This window comes from Anopheles nili, chromosome 2 (assembly GCF_943737925.1).
Source record: "Anopheles nili chromosome 2, idAnoNiliSN_F5_01, whole genome shotgun sequence".
Lineage (NCBI taxonomy): Eukaryota > Metazoa > Arthropoda > Insecta > Diptera > Culicidae > Anopheles > Anopheles nili.
The window spans coordinates 61,222,551-61,238,324 of NC_071291.1; the positions used below are offsets into that span (position 1 = coordinate 61,222,551).

General features: G+C 49.3%; 1 protein-coding gene across 1 annotated transcript; it reads right to left on the minus strand.

The window, feature by feature from the left end:
* Positions 1 to 1,315: 1,315 nt before the first annotated feature.
* Positions 1,316 to 5,357, minus strand: LOC128727349 (protein suppressor of sable). Its single transcript, XM_053821256.1, has 3 exons — positions 4,503 to 5,357; positions 2,617 to 4,389; positions 1,316 to 2,536 (listed from the first exon to the last, which is right to left on the minus strand). Exons 1-3 carry the CDS (start codon positions 5,355 to 5,357, stop codon positions 1,316 to 1,318), a joined length of 3,849 nt encoding a protein of 1,282 aa, XP_053677231.1.
* Between the last annotated feature and the right edge of the window lie 10,417 nt (positions 5,358 to 15,774).

Here is a 15,774-nt window from a genome sequence, read left to right on the forward strand (position 1 = left end):
TGTTACATCATGTCCACTTTTTATACCAAAAGATACATTTACTTTGGACCTTTTAACGCTAGCCTACGGCATTTGGCATAATATAATGTCTTAAGTGTTCCATCCTGCCTGCCTACGAATACACGGCATTACATATGTCACAGAAAACTGATCGAGTTTTTTTTACACCCCAGCTATTGCGGCCATTCGTCGCAATTGCTTGTAATCTGATGTTTTTTTTTTTGCTTGAACAGCAACACAACTAGAGAAGCATTTGAATCACAGTACTTGGGTTTCTCACACGCGCGCCTGGTTCATGGTAATCTAGTAGTCATACGAAGCTATCAGTGCTCATGTTACGCGCATAACGCGGTTAAGGGGAAAAATGTGTACAACCAAAGAGGTTGTTTGACCTTCTCCGAATGTCACGGTACAACCCGGTAGGTCAACTGATTTGGGTTAATTGTGTATTCTTTAGAACGGACGACTTCTATTACGCAGTGCTGCGAGCTAATCAAACTGAGATTAGGAAACAAAAAGCATGCTTACGATGGCGATTCCGGTATTCGATTGCCGACTAAAATGGGGTTTCATTTAAATTGTGCTCAATTCGACATGAATCCTTGGTTGTGACCTGTACGCACATGTAACTATCGCACGCGATTGATATTGTCTAAATAAATAACTTAAGGCTTATGCACAATCATCATATATTACAAACGATGGTCGAAACATTTTAAAATGATATATGATACATGTGACGAAAATGATAACTATAGCAGCATGACAGTGCCATTTCCTTAAAGCAGGAAGTTAGCGCGGGATATAACGGAAGCATACACGATTCGAATGTTCCTAGCGAACAAGTTAAACTCGGATCTCGCGTCTACCGCGTAAAATAATCGCTAAAAATAAAAATTAAATGGTTCTTGGTAGATTAGTTTGCGATGCTTCAAACCGCCCAGCACCACCATGAACCGCGCCGCGATGTGATGTACATTAATTAGATATAATTTATTTCTCTTAAGATAAAAAGAAAACCTCTACTGGAAGCGTACTGCTACTCCAAGCACGAAAATGTACATTCGGAACAGCAACTGCCTGTGTTCCGTTTCTTTCCCTTGACGAATCTCTTTACGAACTGGTCTCTATAGAAGAGGGAAGTCCCCCTGTGTCCGGGAAGCCGGAAGGTGACGGTGTTGAGTAAGTCGCTTAATTTACAATGTTGCTAAGCCTACGCCGCAGGCTAGTAATGCCGGTACTGTTGTTCATTTACGACGATTCCGCCATCTTGTGGCACACTGGGGAAGGTACAATCGCCTTCAAAGCAGCGTGTCTACTTTTTCCGATCCATCCGGCGGTTGTTATTCCGACGATTGTTGCCACCCATCGGCGGGCCACCTCCTCCCCCTCCCCCACCATTGTTATTCCATCGGTCGTTATTGTTGCGGAAGTTGTGCCCCACGCGGTTGTTGTTGCGCATGTTGCGCATGTTGTTGCCATTTCCTTGCACCCACGGTGGCAGCGGACCATTGTTTCCTCCCCCTCCACCGCCGTTGTCGTTCTTGTTAATGTTGCCCATCGCCAGGAACTGCTCGAACGGCATGTTGGGCGATACACCGAGCAACCCGGGCCGGATCATCGATGTGGGTTGATCCGGTTGACCGAAGGGTCCGTTCCCTCCGAGGAACATCGGTGGCACGTTGCCCTGGTGAGACGGTAGCGACATGTGAGGTCCACCTCCTCCTCCTCCTCCTCCACCATCACCTCGACCACCACCCATTCCACCATGTGGTGGTGGCACGTGCACCGGTCTCGGTAACTGTTGCATCGATGGCACCGGTCCGCCCATTGCGGGTGGTGGAATGTTCGGCGGGAGGGAAATATTGGGCGGTGGTAGGTTCGGTACGACCGGAACCTCACAGAACGTCACCGAGTCGTCGACGAACACGTTCAGGCAGGTGAGGATGTGCTGAAGCATGTTGTTCGTACCGAGAAACTTCATGAACTCGCTCAGGTGCTCCGTCGAGCGGTCGGAGTTGTGGTACTTCTTCATCTCCGTCGACAGGATGGCGAGCTGCTGGTTCACCATGATCTTGTGCTTTGAGCCGAGATCCTTGTACCAGAGTGACTTCTGCAGGATCACTTGCACGTCGATTTGGGGCGTGTTGGAAGCCGGCGGGCCTGCGGTCTTTAGTGAACCAAAGGATTGCTGTTGCTGGGCGGCCTCAAGTTGTTGTTTTTCCGCGTGACGCTTGCGTGGGTCCACCCGGGGACCACTGCTAATCGCGGGTGGTTTGCTGGTGGGAGTGACCGCAGCAGCAGGAAGCGAGGCGGTCCCATGGAGGCTCCTGGGAGAACCCATCCCGTAAAGTGGAGACGCAACTGGATTGGCATCGGGGGATTTAATGCCATCGCTGGTATCATCCGCATCATTATCGTCGTCACTTTGCAGTCCAAACAACCTCCGCAACCGGGGATCTTTGGTGCCGATTGGGCGCGTCATCGACCGACGAAGTGGACCAAAGTTGGGCCGTGGAACATCGACCATAAATACCTAAAAATGGAATAGAGATCGGATAAAATTGAAGCCTCCCGAATGATGGACAAGGCAACCGCAACCGGATCAGTCCTTACCTTGTAGTGGATCGGTGCGTGCGATCCGATTGAGCCGTCGATTTCCGTCGCCGGCACGTAGTTAGCCATCATCGACTTAAACGGGAAGCCCAACTCATTGGAAGCTTCACCACCACCGGTACTTCCGGTGGTGCTACCGTACAGATCGCTTTCCCCAAGATCCAGCGGCAACAGTGTGTTAGAACCGTACCGGAGCGATCCTCCCAACGGGGAGTTTCTTCCTTCAGCGTCCGGGGACGATGCGTTATCGGAGCTGTACCAATCGTAGATCGACGAACCACCGGATCGTTTTGACGAGTTTGTCTTTCCGGATGGTTTCATGGGTTGCGTTGGAATCCCGATAGAAGATCCCGTTACAATTGCACTCGATGAATCCGCCATAGAGGGGGTCCAAACGTCCGAGAGTCCTGGCAATGGTGCATCCTTGCCAACCGGTGATGGTGATCGATGCGCTCGTGGCGAAACATTCGGGGAACGGTGAGCAGATTTGTCGGTTGCGCCACCAAACGCGCTCAGGATATCGCCGAGACCCTGCGCGTAATCGATCTTCGGTGGGACGAGCGGAGGAAGTGGTGAAATCTTTCCCGTTTCCGCTTCCACCCCACGACCAACCGTGTCCTGGCGCATCGCCAAGGAGTCTTCAGAGTCCTTCTTCTTGTCGTCCTCCTCGTCCTCCTCGATGCTGATCTTCAGATTGTTCTCATCGTCGTCGTCGTCGTCCTCTTCCGGATCATTTAGCAAACAGCTTGAGTCAGCGGCCACCGCATCCAAGTCCTCCTCATCCAGGTTCGAGTCCTTGATGTACTGCGAGTAATCGACGGTCGGTGGCTTATGGAGCAATCCACCCTCCTCCTCGTCACCGCCACCGTTGCCGGTTCCCGCTCGTTCCGGTTCCGGTTCCGGTGGAAGAATTCGCATGTCCACATCTTTCTTGTTACCACCCGTTGCCGGGTGCTGATGCTGCTCAGCCACGCTGGCGGCTTCCGTGGCCTCCATCGCGCCCGGCAACATCCGGAGATCGAGATCTTTCACCGGTTGGGCCACCTGCCGTTGCTTGCCACTCATCAACTGCTTCTGCACGTTCATCGCACGCACCTGCAGATCGTGGATCTGCGTAATGCTCAATCCCAGCTCGTTCAGCTGCGCCACCGTCAGCTGACTGATCTCATCCAGCGTCCGGATGCCCATCTGCTCGAGGTCACTTATCTGGGCGGGCGTTATGACACCGGCCAGCTGCCGCATAACATCCCCGTCGTCTGCATCACCCATCGGTTCACCGTCGCTCGACCGTCCGCGATCGTCGTCCTGCCGGGTGTCACACCAGCGCGATTTGCGCGAATTTTTCGGACTGTGCATGCTGCCGGGTGGCTGCACCGTCACCACGTCGAGCAGGGAAGGGATTTTCCCACCACCACCACCACCACCCCTTGCCGAGGTGTCACCCTTGTTACCGTACCGGTCGAGCAGCTGGCGCTGCGTTGCGTTCAACATCGTGATCGCATTGTCCCGGCTGATACGCTGGAAATCGCCCAAAATCTCCTGCGGGGCCGTCTCCAAGTGCTTGAGCAGAATCATCCGCAGATCGTCTGAAAGCGCCTCGCCGTGACTGAAGAGACACTTGTCCTTATCCTTGCACTTCAGGCCAAGATAGTAGTATTTGCACGGGAAGTCCTTGTGCATGTAGAGACACTTTTCGCGCTTAGCGCAGCAGTCCATTAGGTAAAATTTACACAACTCCATCTTACGAGGACCGGTCGGTCGGTGCTTTTCATCCTAGAAAAACGAGAAAAAAAGAAACATGATTCAAATCGTGCTCCACATTCAAACCACCCTGGTATGCACAGGTATACAGGTATCCGAAAGTTCGCCTGATCCTTCATACGTACATCCGAGTCATCGCGCTTGCGTTTCCGGCCATCCCGATTAGTCTTGTTGTTGCCCCGCTGGCGCTGTTGTTTCCGCTTTTTCCGATTATACTCCCGCTCCCGTTCACGTTCTCGATCGCGTTCTCGCTCCCGTTCGCGCTGATCCCGCTCACGGGTTTCCCGGTCCCGTCTACCACTTCCAGCCCGGAAATGCCCGTCTCGATCGCGCGCTCCCGATTCATCCGACGAGTAGTGAGTATCTTCTCCCTCCGACTCGGAGTGGCCCGATTCCCGGCCACCTCCCGCCACCCCCTGTATGGCCTGGGGGCTACTACCCCGAACGTTCAACATCTCATACTCCAGATCCACCTCAGTCTCGTTGCCAAGCTCCGTGATCCTCGGCTGCTTGGCCACGTGGTGGTGATGGTCACCGCCACTTCCACGGGATGGTTTCTTGCGCTTCTTCGACCGTCGGCTGGAAGAAACCGGCCCATGCCCCTCACCCTCTGCCTCGTTCGGGTGGATGATCGAGGACGGCATCGGTGGCTGTACACCATCCTTTATGAGTGCGTTTGCGATCGCATTCTCGACCTTTGTCGCCCAATCGTCCACCACCGGTGGGGGTTTGCTGGAAGAACGCGAGGACTTGTTCCCATGGTTCGTGTGCTGGTGCTCGCGGTTGCTACTTCCGCTTCGATTAGCTTCCGGAGCCGGCTTGGCTTCCACTTCCGAGCTTTGCTGCTGGTCACCGGGCTTCGGTTCATGCTCCTGATAGTCATTCGGGGTGGGCGGAATCAGCGGAGGATCCACCGGCTGCACCACATCGTCCTCATCATCTTCGATCTCACCGTCCTCTAGATCTTCTGGGTCGCTCATTGTAGGTTTGGCGTTTTCCACCGTATGTTGTTTAAATTATGCAACGTTCAAATCTTTTACCACCTGCAGATCATTGTGTGAGAAGAGAAAATAAGTCGCGAAACGACCTCATCAGCACACTGTTCGACTAGGGCTAAAGCTAAAGCATATTTCATCTACAAGAAAAGAGTATGGCACAGGCATGTGTTGGGAAATTCACAGGTAAAAATGGACCGCTTTTCATAATGCCCACGAGGGCACGCATAACGGCGTCATTCCGTTGCAGGTACGTAACATGCGTTTATACATCGTAGCGTAGCATTAGCATGCATTTCATAACAGGCATTATGTGTCATTTTCGTCTCCTTTTCGATCACAAGGACCAGCCGGCTATTACACTAAAGGGTGAGTGCAGAATTTACACACCCCCTTAAGCGACAAGGTCAAAAACAAGGTGATGTTTATTGTTTCCTCTTGAAACATCGTTCGGCTACCCGCAACCCACCGGGCTACTTAGCTGAAATACACGAAAAACATAAATCGTACGTACTGCTGAAAAACGAAAAGCGTCCGGGCAGGCAATTAGGCGAAAAATTATGCTTCTTTTATGGGGGTGCGACCACATTACCGCAAATTTACGGTGTTACCTACTCCACGTTCGACGGCGTGGTGGCTATGTTACAATAAATGCACAAAATCCGATACCCCAGAACAGTTTCATGCCGAAAATCTTTACGTCGCGATTTGTTTTGCTTCGCCGAAATCCGCGCGCGTGTGTTCACGTGTGTGTGCGGGCGCTGGTGTTCACGCGCCGTGTCGACAATTAATGGCAAGGGGTCGAGGGGCAGTGAATGAATGCAGTGACGCGTTCATTTCTAAAAATAGCCCCTACGCGACGGGTGAACGAGAGCGGTAATATAGCGAATTTAGAGCGTCGGCGGCGGCGGTGAACCTAGCGGAAAAAAGCGTTTTTACAGCGAAATTACGCGCTGTCTGGAAACATTATTACCCTCCCGCTTGACGTAAATCGTTCACTTAAATAATCGGCGGCACATGGAACCGGAGCCGGGTGGAGAAAATATACAAATGGGACTTGCTAATTACATGGTACTGAGTCACTGATTTTCAGGCGAAAAAGCCAGCGCGAGCACACGAAAGCTCGGTGAACTGCGCGGGTATACGGTGAATCGCTTGCTGCGACGCATCTGAATGTTGGTATCTTGGCACCGCACTATCTCGCACACACTATTCTTTCTCTCTCTCTCTCTCTCTCGCTCTTTTTCTCGTTCGAGCGTTCGTGTATTTGCCCTTAGCTTCTACGTCTCGCTATGGGCGCTGCGATCCGCCGTTAGGTCACGCATACACGAGACCCCTAGTGTGGCCGTGTATGCGTTTCTGCCCTTCTCCAATAATGCTCTCCTCAATAAAGATGGCTACCACCACCCCGTTAGGAAACGTTACTTCCAAGACGGGCTTTGTTCATCTTTCTACGATTTAACCTGACACGTTTTGAGAACTCTATCTCTCTCCCTCGCTCCTACTCGGTGGTTGTACCTATAGCGCTCGCTTTCTCTCTTTCTCTCGCTCGCACACTGTAGAACGAAGGCACCCTACTTTTTCTTTTTCTTTTTTTGCTCCCCATGACTAAGGGCGTAGAAGGCTACGAAAAAATCGCGGTGCTCCGCTACCACGAAAGGCTTTGGCCAAACTTACGACGGATTTGTGATGGGTCGCCATAAAATTTGCTCACTTTCTAAGATCACATTTTTTTCACCCAAGCACCCTTTGTCGGGCGCTCGGGGCAGGCAGAACCTGAACATGCCAGTACCTGCGCTTGCAACCCAAGCGCCACCCTGGGTGGGCACCCAATCACGGTTTTGGACCTGTCGGGGAAAATAAAATTTTACAGGATCATCTCTCCTCGGGCGCGTTGGGCACCGTCCCGGGACAGCTTGAGAAATCGACCAGATTTCGAGCGCAAAACGACAACCGCACGGGACTAGGCGGGCGATGGGTTGCGGCAAAGAAAAATATGTAAATGAAAAGAAAATGCAGCCCCCCAAAGCGCACCATGGTCCGCGAACGCGTCATCGTAACGCGCCATCTTTTTTTTTCTTCATCGTTTCACGTACCGTCCCATACTGTGGGCCCTGTTCCCGATTCGCCGAGCCATTACTCTTTTACTAGCTTCGGTCGGACGGGAAATAGAACCTCTACTACGCGTTTTACTAAGAGACGGAGGACTTGCGGAAGATTAGTATACCGTATTCTTTTTTCAACGTTCGTTTGACTGATGCACACTGCGTTTTGTGGATGGGCTATCGCTCCAGGCCCGCTGCCGAATAGTTGCCGTTGCTGGTGATGACGTCGTCGTGATGTTTCTCTGATCTTGATCATTTGAACATGGCAATTCCCTATTTTTCATCGGTCATTTGAAAGTTGGTATCAATTTGCAAAAGCTCTAATTAACGACTATACGACTGCATTCGTCTACGCGCTTGAAATAATGCCTTTTCAATGATGAAGCTCTCTTCTTCTTGACCGAATTGGGCGAGTCACATCATCCTATGAGTGGCGGGCAGGGTTGGAGCGTGACTGGTATTCGGATGAACTTTTTGAATGATTCATGAGATTTTACCAACACGGAAATTATTGCTTGTAACGACTGAAAAAACAGAATAAAATGTTGAAATAATTAAAACAAATAAATAACACTATCATTGCAACGTGCTTATACGACACTTTATGGATAACCATGCTGTAATTGCTTATTTGAAGCAATCCTACATCATATTGCACATTGGTGTACCAGCCCTGCAATGGGTCCCTTCTCAACCGTGATGAAGCATCGAAGCGTGAGGATTCGTTTACACGGCAGAGTTAACAAGTTAAAATGAATTTGGTTTTCTGTGAATAAACCTTATATGAAAAGCACCATTGCCAATGCACATTCTCAAGCTGCTTTTGAAATCATTCGAATGAACTCAAATGGCATTGTGGACGTCAAATTTGAACGTGCTGCAGGTTTCAAATGTTACAGGAATGTTTCAAAATTTGTATTAAATTTCCGTTTCAAATGCTATTCAATCTAAGATATAGTAAAAGTGAGATGGAGGGCATAATTATTATCAATTGATAGTGGAAAATAACTGGGAGGCCATCAATATGATGAGCCGATAGCCAATTGCATCCTAATAGAGTGAACGAGGATTTAAAACTATAAGGAAAATGTACAGTTTAGTGCAATAATCAAGTGTTTCATTGTTTTTTATTTTATTTTAGAAGTTTCACGACATATTTATAACATGTAACAGCTTATGTATCTTGATGTAGCATGATATATGCTGTATTACGTTGAATTATGGTGTTGTTATGAATTATTGAAGCGCAAACCCAAACGGTCGTAACGGGCTTGCGGCTTCCCTAGAATGATATACATCGAAGCCCATATTCCCAGCAAACCGTAAGAACTCATGTTACATGCTAATTATTTTATTCTTTTTCTTTCCACTCTTTTTGCTGGTATGAGTTGGATGTACTTGAACGACGTTTCTCTCGTGACTAATTAATATACGCGTAACGATCTATCAAACATATAAGCTGATAATTTGGTCCTCAACAACGGTTGGTATTATGCAATGGCAAATAGATGAAGGATTAAGTATTTGATTTATGTTTTATTACCGTCTCCTTTATGCGATTGTCATTGTACTTATTCATAAACATAAAATATGTAAAATGTTTGAATTTATCAATGGATATATATGTTCATGTAGATAGTATATTCATCCGCTATCATGCATCAAAGATGAACTCAATGAACACCAGCGATACTTCGAGACAAATGAATTTTATCCACGTTAAACGGGAAGAAGCAAGCAACCTGCGGTTCTATGCATAAGACTACGTAAAAAGTTAGATCATTGATACAAACGCGAAATTTACGTAAAATCAATACAAATTCTATAATGGAACATACTTTTCTAGAAGACATATACCACCATAATGCCAAAAAGAGTATACCATATTGGAAAATTCATCCTTTGTTCGCTGTTAGATTACATAGTTTTCAATCATTTTCTAACCTTTTCCATTTATTCTTTCTTTCAATAGCTATTCGTTACAAACGCTATGATGAGGATAAAGGATGTTTTACCGACATTTTAACTTTTCCCTTTCATTTAAACTCTTGATGTTAATAGCGCTCGTGTAGCCAATATTTTATTCCGCATTAATAAATGAACATTATAATCAAATCAGCAGCTATACGATCAGATTGAAGTGTAAAGCGAAATTCCGTACTTTTTTCAAATATTTGATTATGATTTGCTCCTTATTAATGATACGTAACCTTAAACTCTTCACTAGCATTACACCAGAATAATGCGGTATAGAAAAATAGTGCTATTTATGGTGTGATTTAAGTTTCACAACTTCAAAATAAAGCTTAGTAGATGTTAAGACAATCATCTGTTGCAATTTGATTTACGATGCAATTTAAGCTAAATCAAGTTTACTACAACTGCATTTATTATCCTTTTAATTAATCCGATACCAGTCCACTTGCAACAGTAAAAGCATATGCAACGGTTAGGATAGTGAAAAGTTTTTTCACGACATCTATACGTGAAATCATGAACTAAATATAGAAGCTCCCGCGACTAGACATCGTCTTTAAATTTTCCGATTGTAGTCGCTTGCAAACATATCAGGGCGTTGCTATTTACATTATGCAAGTGAAAAAGACTGAAATTGTTACAAGCCCTTTGAATTGCGAGGGCCAAAAACCAACTCCCTCGTGTATTGTGATTAAAAAAAAAGAAGCTTAAAGACACGTTGGCCGGCTCGATTCGAATGGCAATGAAGGCATGTTCGCATTACAATCATGATTGCACAACACGTAGTACTCCCGGTACGCGTAACCGAACCCATAGACGATCATTTCCTCGGCAGCTGCGTGTGACCGAGCTGACATTGAGATCGTTCCGCATGAAATAAGAATATTACTTTCGCGAGTAGCTTAATAACCCGCCCGAGCGAAAGAGCGACAGTGGCGAGATGGCGAGCGGTATGGGAAAACAGCCAACATGTAACCTGAGTCCTTGCTGGGTTTTGGGGGCACAAATACCTCCCGAAATTACGCCACACTGTACGCAACCACACGCACGTAATGGGCGTTTGGCTCTGAGGCTTGACTAAACATCACATATTCGAGCAGCGCGATTAGCATCTCGGTTCTTTTATTTTACGTTTTTTTTTCTCCTCTCTCTCAAATGCCAACTTTCGTTTACGTTTCGCCAGCGCGGCTCGAGCGGGTTTTATGCGTTTTTCTACACCGCACCGTTTTTTTTGTTGTTGTTGCTGTTGTTGTGCAAAAACGAGACCGCTTATCGCTACGCAGCACGTTATCCTTTTTGTTGGGCCGCCGCGCTTTCAGAGCCCGGTTTACTTTTTACTGGTTTAAAATTAATTATTTATCTTTCGCATCAGTTTTGCCTGCGCGCGGGGCCTTGTCGACTTTCGAATCTCCCGGCCGGCGGAAGCCCAGGACCGAGGGCAGCGTTGGAATTAGGCCGAAATGGGGGGCAGGCGCAAAAGAAAAAATCCGTTTAGCTGGCAGAACTCCCCCGGACCGTGTGTTTCGTTACGGTTTGCCGATTCGTTTCGTGTCGGTGGGCGCCTTCGTCTCGCTCCACTCTCGGCATGGGCACATCCGCAATAGATCACCGCACCAAACCCGCGCCACATCCTGTAAGCTGACGCGCGCAGGATGACTTTGCCTATGTTTATGTTACAGCGCGATAAGCAGAACGAACAAAAGGACGCGCTTCAAACCACAAATACACGACCGACTGGTGGGCGTTGGCGGGGTGGGTGGGTGGGTGGGTGGGTGGGTGGGGGTGTTGAATGTTTACGACCAGTAAGGAAGCAATTCAATGAACGCTTTATGATTCCTATCTGTTTATTCTGGCCGCGCAAAGTGATCTAACTGAGTGTTTGTCAAAGCCCTCTCCCCCCGGTTTGGGCTCCCGGGAAGGATGTAAAGGATTGGCGGAAGTTTATGATGGAGTTTTCGCTTTATTGAGGTTTGCGATGATGCGACGGGTCGGGACGGAAAAGAGCCGAAAAAAATAAAGATGAAGAAGGAAGAAAAAATATATACATGCACACACACACATACATACAACGAAGGGAAAAAGCGCCATGCAATCAGGGCAGAATCGTCTTTGAGACGTAAAGCAAAAATTCATCACAATGGTTTATTAGAAGGCGCTCATTTTGCCTGCAGTGATGGTGGAGGGAAATAGGGACGCTTTTCCGGCTTCGTTTAAACCAATTATTAACAACCCCTGGATGGGGGTCGAAATGGTACGAAAAAAAAAATAATAAATAAAACGAAAAACCCTAAATCCAGCATGCCGTTACGCTAATGATCATTTAAAAATGCACAATAAAAAAAAGATAATTCCGTTTTATCAGCCTGGGTGTGGGTTGTTGAAAAAAAAATCAAATTGCTCGCCTGCTGGGATGTTTAATGAACCGATCAATAATTTACATTCATTGTCCTGGACGCGCGTGAGTATGGGATAGTTTCCATAGTAGCCCGTCGGTAAAATAAGCTCGCCTACTGCGATTGTGTTGGTTTTTTGTTGAAGAAAATAAAAACCCGTTCCGATAAAGGCAATTGAATCCGACCACCGGCAAAAGCAATGGCGTTCGCAGCATCCTTACTTATTTCGCAACCACCCCACCGAATTCCCGCAGCCAATTTCCCGGAGCTGCGAGGTCACATTCAACCGGACGGCTGGCGGGCACCGCTGACATCCTTCGAGGGATTACGCAATGGATGGGGCTTCCGGTGAAAAAAAAAAGAGGGGAGTCACGGATCGGGACGCGAATACCTGCCGGTGTGCGGTGAAAGCAATCTCGGTTCAATCAATGAGGATTATTAGGGAGTGGACCTGGTCGGTTCACCGGAACGCACCCGGCTGCAGGAATGCGTCGCGCGAAATCGGTCAATCGGTAGTCAAATGGTTTGTTTTTCCACCGAAGTGTCGGTGAAATTTTCCAGCTTTTCGTACGCCGCCACCGATTGTGGTGGCTTTGTGTGGTTTTGTAGCTCCCGGTTGCCAACCATTCGGAATTGAACCATCGGAATTGCAGACAAAACACATTAAAACATCCGTCCCCGAGTGTAGCTCGCGTGGTAGATTTCCTTTAACTTTTCGTTCGGTTTTGTTCAACCCTTCCACCACAGAATCCCGGACACGTTACATGCATGCAAATTGTCCGCAAACGACATTGTTTCGATCGTTGTTTTCATTTGGCTGTAATTGATTTAGCTTCGAGCTCGTGGGAGGCACTACACTCACTCGCAAGGATCAAGGGTTCGGATAATCCGGTGGTGTCACTTATTCATTGCTTAACATTGCAACATTTGGCCCTTACCGGGGAGGGGGGCAACAGGGCTGCCAGCAGCCTGGTGAATTAATTATCCCAACATGGCATATGCACACGATCTTTGTACACGATGCTTTCGCTTAAAGCTAGAAAAAGACCAACAACGCGGACCGAGTTCTTCACCATTGCTGTGGAAAAACCCACCCACCCGCAACAGGAGGTCATTTTAATCTCGCTCATTCATCATGTTTTATCAAAGCGGGACGGGCTGTGCGTAATAAATCGTTGCGGATTCTCATTTCCCCCCAGCGCGCCCTGGTCGGTGGCGTCAAACTCGCCAAATGTAAATACCGTGCCGATAATATTTTTCCCAGCCCCCCCGTCCAATGCCACCCCCCCGGGAGGCCCGCGACAGTGGATCAACCGTCACGGATTAGAGATAAGTTAAATAACCATCCGGTGCAAAATCCGAATCCGGCGCCGGGTTCCAATCGGTTTGCCTCGTTTGCTTCGTTTCCCAATTTAATATGCCAACATGACGAACGAAGGCAAACGAAACCGCGCCCCCGGAAAAGGACCTCCGTCGGTTCTGCCGTCACACATGGTTTTTCGGGGTGGAAATTTATCACCAAAATGTCTGTTTACACCCGCCGATAAGCAGCAGCAGCAGCAGGCGCGGGGTTATTTAGCATCGTTCATCGAGAAAACCCGGTGGCCGGTGAAAATTCGCGACCTCCGTACGGTCCGGTCACGGGACGTGCTTCTTTCGGGTATCCTGCCACCGGGAAAACACATGTCAAACAAGGTCCTTCGAAGCTCGGGGGTGCCCTTTTGCCAAACTAGCAGGGATGCAAAGTTTTGTCGCGTTTATTAAAGGACACCAACCGGTGCTTGGAAAATTGCGTGCTCAATTTATCCACCCCCCACGCCGATAACGGTGCGTTTGGAAGGAATAAATATTGACCCCACGCGGCAGGGGGCGGCATCCTCGCGGGTCGCATTCCGAAGCCAGCCGAAGGATACGCTGCCCGGGAATTGCACAGGTCCTTATTAGTTTGTTTTCGTGGTGTCCAAAACCCGCCCGCCCGGTTCGGTTCGTGTTTTCACATGGCTCGAAGCTTTTGACCCACCCCGCCATTGCCACACACACACACACACCACTTCCGGATCAACCGCGGTCAAACGTGCACCCGGGGCTCGCGTATCCTGAACCCCCCTGCGGGTGGAAAGAACGACCGAATTAAACAACTGGCCTGAGAGGGCAAAAACAATCATCACCGTCGCTCCCACGGAGCCGAATGCGAATGGGTTCCGCAAGGGCTATTGGTTGCTGTTTTACTGCCACAAATCTAATCCGTGCGTCTCGCTTCACACTCCCCCCGCCAGCTGCCCTCCTCAACATCCCGTGGCCAGGTGGGATTCACCTCCAGGGGGCGCTGAATGGCACGGTACGCTCGGGGATTCGCACGCCTTCACCCACGAGAGAGGGCGCGCGAGCAGAAATTGAATTTCGTCTGCTTGAACCGATCCGAAATGAATTACTTTTCCCACGCCCCCCCCCCCCCCAGTTGGATCCTTGGAAGCACGAAGCTTGTCCTCGGTGCCACCCGCTAATTGCCCACCGTAGCGTGAGCGTTTCGATTGGTTTCGGAACCGAAGGGCTCGCGAACCAGCGCGCGCGGTAATTAGCTCGTCATGCTCAGCTGCGCCAGGTGGGCGAACTTGGCTCGTTTTCCGGGGGGGGTGGGGGGATGAGTTACGGCCACAGTGCCGCAACATTGTGCTAGCCACCGTCATCCTGGCGGCCATTTTTACGCTCGAATCGACGCTCGCCTTCAAACCCCAAAACGAGCGCCCTGTGTGTCCTGTTGGTCTTCTTTTCCATCGTTCTTTTGCAACGCTGCCGACGCGGAAAGTGACAGGCCCACTCGCTGCTGGTAAGCAGCTGACAAGTGTCGGCCGTTGCGGTGAACCTACCCAACCAAACCGACCCTTAGTTGGCCGTGACAATGGGCTGCTTCGATGGGTTTTGCTGGTGATCGGTTACATGAGAGAGCGAGAGAGAGAATGAGAGAGAAACACAGACAGTGGAGTGGAGAAAAAAGGCAGCGCGTGGAAAAAAAAACCCACCATCCGCGTCGGGACGAAACAGCTGTTTCGGATTTTTCAGCGATGTAACGAAAATTTAATTTTCCATCCCGCTGTCACTATTCGGGGAAACAGGAGGGGGTGAGGTTTCCGGAAACGCGTCCCACCCGTACGGTTTGGAACGGGCGGGAAAGCGCCTTTTTGGGGGAAAACCTTTTGGCATCGTTTGGCTTTTCGGACCTACGCACCGGAGGGTGGGAGGCGCACGCAGGGTGTTAGTGGGGCAATAAGTGGGTGGCAAAGTAAGAGAGGAAAAAAACGCACACACACACCCATACACACGGTCACAGAAGAAGTGAAACCTCTCCGACTCCGACCAGCGCGGCAAGAAACGTACAAATCGACGAATCGATAAATCTCAATCAAATGGAATTCAATTTAGTTTAATTCAATACAACCGGGTAGGAGGGCAGCGAAGGGCACCGAAGGGCTGCCCTACACGGTGTGCCTGCGTGACCCTGCCCCACTGTTCGCGATTGGGATCGGTCGGGTCGCGTTTTCAGGACGCGTGAAAGGACGCCACGAACGCGCAAACGGACGCTGCTGATTATGGGATGGACGATGCTCTGTGTGTGCGTGTGTGTGTGGGTGTGTGAGAGTGTGTTTTTCTTTCGCCGTTGTTACAAAAGCGACCTGGCGTGAGATGGACCGTGCATCATCCCGCGCTCCGGATCCCCACGCCAGGACTTGTTAGTGCGTTCCTGGGACGGCAAAAGAACCAGCAGAAGCCGCAGAAGAAGAAGAAACAGAGGCAAACCTGGGGCGAGTTTTTGTTTGTCCTATCCTATCGTGCGCGTAAACAACCGCTTCCGGGAGCGCTTGAATTCGTAATGCACACGCGGGCGGATCGTCTTCGTGTGTGGTTCGAGCCGTGATGGCCGCTTCCGAC